Here is an 11,810-nt window from a genome sequence, read left to right as displayed (position 1 = left end):
AATTCCCAATTCTAGATTTTCCCACAAGATAACATATCTCTCCACATCCATCCATCAGAATCTTGTATGTTTCACTTGAGTACATGGAAAGGATATTATTTATGCTTTTATTTTAACTTGAAATTAAACATTAATAAAGTGACATTTTATTATTTCAGATACTTTTATTGATGTATATGTGTGTTTGGGTTATTTTAACTGAAATTATTGAGGACTGGAAGACAATCAGAATTTTTACACTAAACTAATGGAAAAAGTTTTTCATCTTATGAAGTTCTGTTCAATGAAACTTTCCAGGAATGTATCCCTTTTATAAGTAGATGAATCCTTATATTCAAGGCCTTTTATGGAAAAGGTTTCTATACTTTGTACATGAATAGATTTGTAAATCCTTAAAACATTATGGTTTAAAATCTTCCCAATCCTTTATTTGGAACATCCAGTTTTCTATAAGGATTCACTGTAAATGCAACTTAGATATTTTGAATGTTGGACGCCAAAAAATTGTAGCATATTACCTCAAATGGAATCAGTGGTGGATGCAGATTCAACGATAACCTTCCTCCACTGCGAGAAACAGTTCATCATGACTTTCCTTTGTCATAAAGTCACTTTGTTATCCGGACTGCCGTTTATTCCATGAGCTTCAACCTTGTTCATTGTGGCATTTTTTCAAGTGGCTTTTGATAGTCGCAATACACATTGCTCTGATTGATGTTCTCATTTACTTGGGAGATGAACAGATTTTATTGGACAATTTCAATCATACCGGAAAATCCAGGTCTAACCTAGAAGTAAATGACCTCAATGCTGTAATAATTGTGAATCAGCTCCAATCTATAAGAACTGGCTGACAAGTTCAATTATACTGTTACATTCACAGCAAAGACCATCTTCACCCTTCTGTAAATGTAAACTCCTTTCAAACATGATTTGTAAAATTTCTAATCCTTTATTGGATCATGCACTTTCTATAACAATTCATGTAAGTGCTATCTAATTCTTCGCATTTACCATTAGACTAATGTTAAAACTGAAACCCCAGTTTTGAGTACATGAAATGCAAAAATTCAGCTGGAAAGATCCATTTTGTGACCTTTGGACCTCACAGTGAATGAAACTCAAACTTGTGGAGATAAACTCGATTGACAGATTGGGGTTGCACAAATAAGCTGCTACAGCTAGAAATAGACCTTAAGTGAGCCCAAAGAATATCCTTGTTCTTCAGAATATACTATACAGTCCAGGATCCTTTTATTTTGCAGTTGAAATTATTCTTTTAAAATCCTGTGCATAATCAATGTACAGTTTGATCCCATTAAATACGGCATTAGGTTGTACACTTTTGGACTAATACCAGCAATATTATGCAAAGAAAGCAAGGGTCCAGGGGACCTCCTCTAAACAAAATTCAGAGAAAATTGAAGAAAATTACATTTGTTGCACAATATATGTATCCATCTAGACTGGTAGAGCACTGCAGCAGTGACAGACTTCCTCAATTTAATTGAAGATGAGCTGTCTGGGGAAGGTGAGCAGGGGATGAGGTAGAGGGATGGGATGAGGCAGGAGGAGGACGGCAAAATGGGATCAAAAACCTAACAGATACTTTTTCCCGTCTGAGTCTCAAAATGGAAACTCTGACACTATTTAAGTGAGTGAGGCAACAGAATATTCAGGATGAATAACAAGGGGAAGGCAAAAATAAATTACTGATTCCACTGAGCTTCATAGCATAAATACAATTTCCAAACTTGGTAACTAGGCTTCAAGAATTAAAATATAAATTGGATTTAATTTACATATCATGAGGAATACAGTCTTTAGGCGAGTTTAAAAGCAGCAAACATCTCAGAATTTTAAATTTAACCAACATTGCAATTCCACAGTTAGTCTGAGGAACTGGCCGGTTAAATATAGAAACTTTGAGGACCGGGCATTAAGTGAACACAACACAAGATTTCACTGCAGGAATTCCACCCCGGTCTCAAAACAAAACATTCTTCAGGTACAATGCACCTTAATTGGTTAAATGCTGCATCTTCACAGCCTGCTGATCATTGCTAGTGGCAGCATAACTCAGGCTACTGCCTCAAGCTGCCAGACAGGAGAGCCAGAATGTCTTTAGTCAGATGAGGTGGATTGGATTCAACAGAATAGCAGTTTAATTCAGCAGCTCTTGTCCAACTGTGGTAGACCTGGAACTTGAACAAGCAAGAAAATGTTTTGGATTTCATTTTCCTTGTAAATCTGGTCCTAGCACCATCCGTCTGATCATTTCACAGAAATATCAAGGATTGCACACAGCCAGGCAAAAACCAACGGTCAGCTTAAAGAGTACGAAGGCTTGAGGAAGGGTCGTTGGTTGGTGCTGCCACGAGGAACTGGCAGTGGCATTACCCCTGGCCGCCTGGCACCTGTGCCTGATCCGTGGCTGAAATGCTTGGAAGTTGTTGGAAACTTTGTGTTGGAGCTGTGTTAGGCAAAAACAAAATATTATTCAATACAGAAACCTCCACTAGTTCAGCACATGTAAATATACAGAGAGAATTATCCCTAGATTAACAACTAGTACACACCTTCTTTCAACAAGCTTCCTGCTAATTCAGGTGAATGTCCAAGAATCTTGGCTTCACCCTAAGAGGAGCTGCGAATTTCCCAACAACATTCCACCCTTAACCAACACCATTGTGCAAATTAACTGCCCAATCATCTCAGCATCTGTGGCACTTCATGGTGTGATAAATGGCTACCAACATAATGAGTAGGAACATGAAGAAGCTGCTGTTCAGTTATATAATGGGGGGTCTGTATCTCAACTCCACTTACCCCCTGAAGGACAAACGCTAACAGAGAAAAAATAATCCCATTGAATACCTTGATTAGTTCCCCATATTTTCTTTTTCTGTAAGACATTGGAGGAGGTGATTTGACCCATCAGATCTATGCCAGCTCTCAGAGCAACCCCATTCTCCTACTTATTTCCCTGTAACCTTTCTCATCATGCTCATCAACTCCCACCCACCCCTCCCAGTTCTCATATCAGGAGAGGAAGGGGAAGACACTCTTAAGCAGCAGAGGGGTGGTGTCAGTCTCACCTGCTCTCTCTCTCACACGCACACACACACACACACACACACACACAGTCATCTTGAAAATTACCTTCTTATTCCCACTCTATGCTTACTATACTATTATTAAATCTTCAACAATGCCAATCTCAGGAGTACACATTTTGATTAAGACCCTTTCGGATGACACCTTGTTAAATCTTTGTAAATCACTGCTCCACGTTTTTCTACCCAGCCTACTGCAGCCTCAAGATAGTCCAACAGATCTATCAAACACAATCTGCCTTTCTTCTATCTGTTTTCATTCTTTTCAATCATATTTCACAGTGTCCCAGCACTAGCATTTGACTCCAGCGTTTTCCTTGAAATGCAAAGGCTAATTAATTCACAGATAGGGGAGGAAGAGGGGAAAATACAAACATGCAGAGAAACAGAGAGGGAGAGAGGAAAGGGCTGAAAGAGAGAGCTAATGAAGAGGAAAGCGAAAGGAGGGAAAACAAATCAAGAGGGAGGTGGGGGAGGTGAAGAGGAGGCAAGGAGGGTGAAGATAGTGGGTAAAGAGCTGAAAAATGGGGTATAGTACAGGAACATTTTAAAATGTCATTTTGGAGTAATAAAAATGCATGTTATCTACATGGTGAGAGGTTGCAGAGCTGCAGAGGGATCTAACTGAATGAGCAGCAAAACACAGGTACTGCAAACAATTTGCTAAATCTAAAAGAATGTTATTGATGATGAAAATCAATAAAATGCAGATGCTGGAAATGTGAAGTAAAAACAAATTGCTGGAAGCCCTCAGGAGGTCAGGAAGCATCAGTAGAAAGAGAAAGAGTTCACATTTCAGGTCCAGGATCATCAGAAAAAGTTTGTTTCTTGCTGGGAAAATTAAGTATAAAAATAAGAAAGTGGGGTGGTTACACTTCGTTATATAGGGCGCTGGTGAGAACACATCTGGAGTACCGTACAGTACTGGTCCCTTTGAGGAAGGATGTTAATATGTTAGAAGCAATTCAGAGGTTTACAGGACTAACATGTGGAATGCAGGGGTGGGGAGTGGGGGTGGGTGGGTTGGAAGTGGAGGGACAGGCTGTCCTATTAGAAAGGTTGGACAGGCTAAATTTGTATCCACTGGAAGTTGCCAGATTGTTGATAAGGGAGTGAACGGTTACGTCAGATGGACAGGAATGTGTCGTTGAGGTTACAGTCAGATCAGCCTGGTCTTATTAAATGTTGGAGCGGGCTCAAGGAGTGAATAATCTACTCCTGTTAATTTGCTCGGGGCTGTGGGCTGGGGGAGGGTGGGGGGGGGGATGAGGAGAACACAAGAAAATGGGAGCAGGAGTGGGCCACCTGGCCCCTCATGCCTGCCCTGCCATTCAATGTAATCATGGCTGATCTGTCCCCAGATCTCAACTGTTCTTTAAATATCTAGCCTCCATAAACCTCAGGGCAGGGAGTTCCTGAGATACACCATCCTCTGCGAAAGAAATTCCTGCAAATTGCTATATACCTCAGTTTTAAATGACAGCTCCCCCCCATCCTCATCTTATAACCATATCTCCTCCTGCGAATTTCTCCTACTAGTCTCAACATCTACCCTGATATTCAAATACAAGATTCTAAGAGGGCATAAGATCACCCCTCTAAACTCAAAAGAATATCAACCTAACTTCTTCAGCCATTTGAGATTTAACAACCCTCTCATCCCAGGATTCTCTTCTGTACCGCCTCCAATGCTTTGTGAAACAGGGGGAACAAAACTGTACAGAGAACTTCAGGTGTGGCCTCACCAACAGTCTGCAGAATTGCAGCAATACTAATTCTAAACTCCAAACCCCCCCTACACTAAAGGCCAATGTGCTTTCCTAACTACATGCTGCACCTGCCTAACCCCTTGTGATCTGTATACCAGAACATCTAGAACCCTGTGTTCATCTAAAACCTTTCTCCATTTTGATAATAATCTGCCTTTTGATTCCTCTTACTGAAGTTCATAACCTTACACTTTCCCACATGATCTGCACCCACCCACTCCACCTATCTAGGTCCTGCTGCAGAGTGCCAGGGCTGAGACACGGGTGGGTGGGGTAGGTGGTCAGAACGGGGACAGGGAGGAGACAGTGGGAGTGGTGTGTGGGAACAGAGTGGGTCAGGGTGGTGAGAGTGGGAGCAGGGAATGGAAGGGCAAGGGAGGAGGGAGAGGGATACACTGAGAGAGAGGCAGGCACAGAATCAGGTAAAACATGATAAGTGTCTGAAAAGGTGAGAATGTAGTAAAGAGGAGAGCGAGAGAGAGCACGTCATTAGGGAGGTGTAAGAAAGTTTTAACTTAGTAACTAATCTGACCTCATACCAAAGATTTTGTCAGACTGTCTCTTGAAAACCGGTAAAGTCACGTGGAGTCATGACCTTCCCTCTGTCATCTTAAAATGTTGTGTAAGGGCTCCCTCCAGTGGCTCATTTGGAAGGGACTGATTAGCATGTAACCAAAAGAACAAGATCCCAAGTTCTCAGCACCCTTACACTGGGAAATGAAGAGGTAAATGTGACTGTGACCCTACTATTAGTTTTGTTAGATGAGTCTTGTTCCTGTTGTGTCACTCGTTAAATGATAGCCAACAAACAACTCTGCAAGTCAAACTGTCAAATGCAGCAAATAAAAGCAGGGAACATATTCAAGCCAGCAAAAGTATAGAGACCAAACTATTAACTTGTTGTTTAGTCATAACTGGCTTAATTAGACAGACTAGGTTCTCTCATCCTTAGAGGAACAGAGATACTGTGACACACACCATGCGATTTCCATCCCCATATACAAACTTAATTCCCAAACTTACCTAGATACTTTCAACTTTTAAAAGTCCTCAATCAGCAACTATGCCATATGTCATCAGCAAGCTTTAGTAACGTGACAGTGCTGACCAGTGGGATTGAAGATTTTTTAATTTGAGAAATATGGGTGAAGAGTCCGATGTCACCAACACTGTGCCAAGGTTTGAATTAGGAAGGGGCAAGGAAATGAATAAGCAAGGGGAGGGGGGCTTTGTACAACACGTCTGACTTTTACAGTCTGGGGACATTCCAGTTTTGGGGTAGAACGACCAGAAGTTGCTTTACAAAACCTTTGAGAGTTATAAAAGCTTGAATGGGCCACATAGGAATAAGCAGAATCATCCTCAAATACAGAAAGTACAAATAGAACTCTGGTTAGACTACACTTGGAGTATTGTGTTCAGTTCTGGTCGCCTCATTATAGAACGGATGTGGAAGCTTTAGAGAGGGTGCAGAGGAGATTTACCAGGATGTTGCCTGGATTAGATAGCATGTTTTATGAGGATAGGTTGAGTGAGGTAGGGTTTTCTCTTTGGAGAGGAGGAGGATGAGAGGTGACTTGATAGAGGTGTACAAGATGATAAGAGGCATAGATCGAGTGGATAGTCAGAGACTTTTTCCCAGGGCAACTATGGATAACGAGGGGACATAATTTTAAGGTGACTGAAGGAAGGTATAAGGGGGATGTCAGGGGTAAGTTTTTTTTTCACAGAAAGTGGTGGGTGCGTGGAACGAACTGCTGGCAGAGGTTGTGGGGGCAGATACATTAGGGACATTTAAGAGACTCTTAGATAGACACATGAATGATGGAAAAATAGGGGGCCATGTGGGAGGGAAGGGTTAGATAGATCTTAGAACAGGATAAAATGTTGGCACAACATTGTGGGCTGAAGGGCCTGTACTGTTCTATGTATAAATACTCCAGATTAAAAGAAATACTTACTTATATTCTCACTCCACCCTCCCAAAATAAAAACAAAATCAGCAAATTTGCAATAAATCCAATCACCCACCCTCCCAGTGTTTGGAATCTAACAACATACAAGGGCAACCACATTTACTATGGAAACAGTGAAGGAGTCCCAACATAGCTTATAATATGCTTTCTATAACTGAGGCCGTATTGTGGGCAGTAGTTAACCCTTTGCACCCACCTTTTTGAAGGTAGCTGGCTGTTGCATCCAGTTTTCCGTTTCTTTGCCCTCTTGTAATGTGGGACCCTTTTCCGCTTCCTCGTGGAGCCACCTTTGCTTTTGTTGAAGTACACCGAGGTTTCCTCTGACTCCTCATCCTGAGATCTCTGGCAGTCTATCCAGCCGCTGGAAGCACCGTCTTCCACAGCTTCCTCTTCTGTGAGCCCACAAAAGGCAACATTGTTAAGTGTGTGTGGAGAAGAAGTTTACCAAAGGGTAACTTACACCATCAACAACTCACAAACATACCTCAGAGGTGTTGGTCCCAAGTTAAGTCTTCAATCTCCCATCATTCATTATACATCAATTTGAGCTCATCCAAAATTCTGCTGCCTGACTCCTAATTCGCATTATCTAATCACCTTGCGCCCCAAGTCCCACCTCACACCAGAACACATGAAAACAGGAGCAGGAGTGGGCCATCAGACGCTTCAAGCCTGCCCCACCATTTCATAAGATCATGCCTGATCTATGCTGGCCTTGTGCGCTATTTCTCCACCCCTCTATTCCTTGATCGATCAAATATTTATCCACCCCCACTTTAAATACTTCTAACGATCCTGCCACCACCCACCGGGGCAGAGAATTCCGGAGATTCACCACCCTCTGCCAGAAGGAATTTCTACAGTCCTCAGTTTTAAATGACTGGCAGCTTTGAACTATGTCCACTTGTTTAAGACTCTCCCACTAGCGGAAACCTTCCAATACCTATCCTGGCAAGTGCCCTTAGGATTTTATATATTTGAATAAGGTCACCCCTCATTCTTCTAAACTCCAGGGAATACGGGTCCAAACTATTTAGTCTCTCTTGGTAGGACAACCCCCTCATCCCAGAATTAGCCTGGTGAGTCTCCTTTGTACTGCCTCCAATGTTACTATACCTTTTATTTTAGGTAAGGGGACCAAAATTGTGCGCAGTACTCCAGATAGGACCTCACCAACACACTGCACCAAAACCTCTCTATTTTTTAAACTCCAATCCCTTTGCAATGAAGGACAAAATGTTGTTTTCCTTCTTAGCTACTTGTTGGACCTGCCTGCTAGCTTTTTTTGTGATTCATACACTAGAACACCTTGCAGTCTCTCTCCATTTAGAAAATAATAGAATTTTGGATTTCTCTTACCAAAGTGCATGACCTCACACTTATTAAACATTAAACTTCGCCAGTTTTTTGCCCACTCACTCATTCATTCAATCTATCTATATCCCATTGCAGAATCACAATATTTTATCAAAACATGCCCCTCCACCTATCTCCATATCATTGGCAAATTTGGAAGCCTTACATACCTGTTCCTTCTTCCAGGTCATTAATGTAAATAGTGAACAATTGTGGGCAGCAACCGATCCCGGGCACTCCACTAGTTACCCTCTCCAACATTCACATCGCTGAATTTGCACTTCCCCAATTCTTGGATTCTGCACATTCCCAAACTTTAGTTATCTCACACAATGGCCATGCCATCAGCTTCCCAGGCCCAGAGCTCTGGAATTTTGTCCTTCAACCTCTCTCTTCTCCAAGACCTTCCTTGAAATCTTTCTTGCTTACCTAACTTTTGGACACCTTTCCTAAACTTCTTTTGTGCCTCACCAGCAAATTACTGTGTGTCCTTTATGCACCTTTGGGCAATTTACTATATTAAATGTGCTGGTTAAATGCAAGTTGCTGTTGACACTGGTGTTGGAAAGGGAGTTAAATGGGAACATATCCTAGTACCATATCACTCTCCCTCATGTTTACCCAACTTTAAATGTATTTCTTCTATTCACTGCACCTTTCCTGTGATAGTGAGTGTCACAGTCTTCCCACTCTAGTGACTTTTCACATTTATGCTCTCCTCCAGAACTGGGAACACCGCAGTCCACTGTTTAGTATTTCCCAATGGTAATAATATGCTGGTGTCACCCCAGTGGTTGATTTCCGCATTTCCGCCAGTGCTTCTAATCTTTGTTATAATATGAATATTGGTACTGCAAAAGTAGACCAACTACCCTTCAACAGAAGCTGAACAGAATTACCTGCTTTTCAATTCTATTTCTCCTGAAATGAATCCAAGCACTCATTCTTTGTAAGAAAAGGTCTCATTAACCTGTGTTATTACATTGTACATTCTCTAATCTTTGCTCCTTTACCCTATTTATTCATTATCGTAATTGAATGCGGCCTTTACATTCCACCTACAAAATGTATCAACATCTATCACTTAGCAATTATACACCCATTCTGCACTTACTCATGCACTATTCCTTGTCTCAATCTATATTAAATACAGCTCATAGCTAGGCTGACTGGATGAGCAATAGTTACTTGGGAAAAGGCTGACGGTGCTTATGGAACTGGTTCCCACAGCACCAGCAGCAGGGGCATCTCTGGGTGAGGGGTTAAAAGAGACTTTTCCTCTTGGATTACCTCGTCCTCCTTTGAGGTCCCAGCTAAATTAGAACACAGAACTAGAGGCTGACAACCATGCTGGGAATGCTCAGTGAAAGTGGTGCCCATTTTCGATGAGACATTACAACCAGCTTCAATGTACCCTCAGATGCCATGCCTCTATTTCAGAAAAGAGCAGGAAACAGTTCATCATTCAGCCAATATCATTTCAATAAAATTTGAATCTGCTTATTATCACGTTTTGGAATTGGCTGCTGCATAATTCACAGCTCTACAGTGACTACATTTCAAATTGATTGTAAAGAGCTTTGTAATGTCCTGAAAGGAACAAATCAAGGTGCAATGAAAATGCAAGTCATTCTCCTTCTTTCTAAACATTCTTTCTAACACAACTTGCTAGAGAGACATCCCTCACCTGGTAGCTGCCATTCAGAGTACTTTTGGAGAACTTCGATAAGTTCACCTCCGTATTTGTCCAGTTTGTCCTCAGTGACTCCGTCTATCTGCAGAAGGACCTCAGGGTCTGACGACAGTGTCTCTGCACAAAATATATATCACTCATCAACATTTTTTGAGGGACAAGCAAGGCATCAGTTCTGAGTGTTCTTCAGCAAGACCTTCCATATTCTCCATCACTGACTCTGGTTTTGCATTTTCTTTTGCTATTTTTAATCATTTTCTCATTTCCTTTTTTTTTGTATAATGGATTCGTATGAAGGTCAGCTGCAGCGTGAGGTACACAAGACCAGAGGAGTAGTTTAAACTTCTGTTAAGCAAAGCTGAATCTCCACCTACAACCTCAAAATCCTACAGCCAAAATCAAAATTCAATTTGCCTAGTAGACTGTGAACATTCAGCTACATACAAGCAATAGAAAGGTAAAACTGACAAGGTTTGTTTTTAAAACTCATAATTGTAAGACACCCACTATGCTCCCATTTAACTCATTACTCCTCACAACACTGAGTATTGTGGTTGAGAAAGTACTCAAAATATTTGAGACCCAAGCACAAAAGCCTAAGCTGAAACTCCAGTGCAGTACTGAGGCAATGCTGCACTGTTAGAGGTGCTCTCTCTGATTGGAATATAGCACAAGAAATAGGAGCAGGAGTTGGACATTTGGCTCCTCCTGCCTGCTCCATTATTTAATAAGATCACAGCTGATCTTTTATTCCAGGGTCACTTTCCTCCACGAATCCCATATGCCTTGATTCCAGACGAGGCACTAAACACCTAACCTGTGATTCACCTAAATTTAAATAATCCTATAACATTATTCATATTCCCTCAATCAACATCATAAACAAAACAACTACTCGTTATCACACTGCTGACTGTGGGAGCTTGCTGTGTGTAAACTGCTGGCACGTTTCTTGATTATGCAATAGCAAGCGCACTTCACTTATTGGTGTAAACAGTTTTGACACATCCTGAGGTTGTGAAAGGCATGATAATGATACAAAATGTTTTTTCTTTCACCAGAACTATGATCAGGAATCTCACTGCTTAATGAGAGCTGAACATGGTCTGTAGATGGCAGCAAAGTCAAGCTCCTGGTCTAGGTTAACACAAATCACATAAGCCAGGCTTAGTACAATGACTCAGACGACCTATCCTATCCGAAAGTACCTGCAATTCTTTTGATGGTGGCGGTGTTAAAAATGTTGAAGTAATGGACCCCATAGATTTTGCCCAGACGTTTGCAGAGTTCAGTCAGATCAGTGAGACACTTCTTAACCATCTCCTCCCGTTTGGAAACGTTCTTTGTCACTGAGCTCCTCTGCTTCCTGATGCTGCTGGCATTATCCGTCTCCTGAAAGTCCACCTTGGATCAAAAAATAAATACTTGCAGTTATACAGTGCCTCAAAAGATCAAGGCATCTAAAAACTTCCAGCAGCACGTTACTCACTGGTACATACTAGGGAGGACAAGCATGAACAATATTAGAAGTGCAGGGCCGGGGCTAGGAGTTCGATATGAGAATGAACTTACCTGTAGGAAACCCATCAGAACTTGCTGTGCTTTCTCGCCTACAGTTGCATAAGCAATTGCTTGATCGTTGGCCGTGATGTACAAATCTTCTCTCAGAATTTTGTCCAGCACCAATTTCCGAAACAGTCGTTCTACGTTGTGACGGGAGTATGCAGCACCTGCTCCGAATATACCTGACTGAATCCTGGCATTCTTACATCCTGAGGGGAAGTTAAGTTAGCTTTTAGGCTCGTTTACAATCAGGCAACATGTTCCCACAGATACTACGAAAAGGGATTTGCACCCGATCCCAGGGCTGCCCTGAAAGGACTGTGAAGAATTAGCTTTA

General features: G+C 41.6%; 1 protein-coding gene across 2 annotated transcripts in view; it reads right to left on the bottom strand.

Annotated features, from left to right (window-relative positions):
- Window positions 1–936: 936 nt before the first annotated feature.
- Window positions 937–11,810, bottom strand: part of blm (BLM RecQ like helicase) — a 53,918-nt gene continuing 43,044 nt past the window's right edge. For both annotated transcript variants that reach the window (XM_052040448.1, XM_052040450.1), the window contains exons 18-22: window positions 11,483–11,682; window positions 11,119–11,314; window positions 9,905–10,027; window positions 7,058–7,253; window positions 937–2,473 (exon numbers count right to left, since the gene is read on the bottom strand). In XM_052040448.1, the coding sequence (XP_051896408.1) occupies window positions 2,326–2,473; window positions 7,058–7,253; window positions 9,905–10,027; window positions 11,119–11,314; window positions 11,483–11,682 (863 nt within the window). In that variant the 3' untranslated portion in view covers window positions 937–2,325. The remainder of the gene's footprint in view (window positions 2,474–7,057; window positions 7,254–9,904; window positions 10,028–11,118; window positions 11,315–11,482; window positions 11,683–11,810) is intronic.

The sequence above is a fragment of the Pristis pectinata genome, chromosome 28 (assembly GCF_009764475.1).
Source record: "Pristis pectinata isolate sPriPec2 chromosome 28, sPriPec2.1.pri, whole genome shotgun sequence".
Taxonomy (NCBI): Eukaryota; Metazoa; Chordata; class Chondrichthyes; order Rhinopristiformes; family Pristidae; genus Pristis; species Pristis pectinata.
The sequence above is the reverse complement of the archived record's forward strand: the minus strand, read 5'-3'. Positions and strand labels throughout refer to the sequence as shown.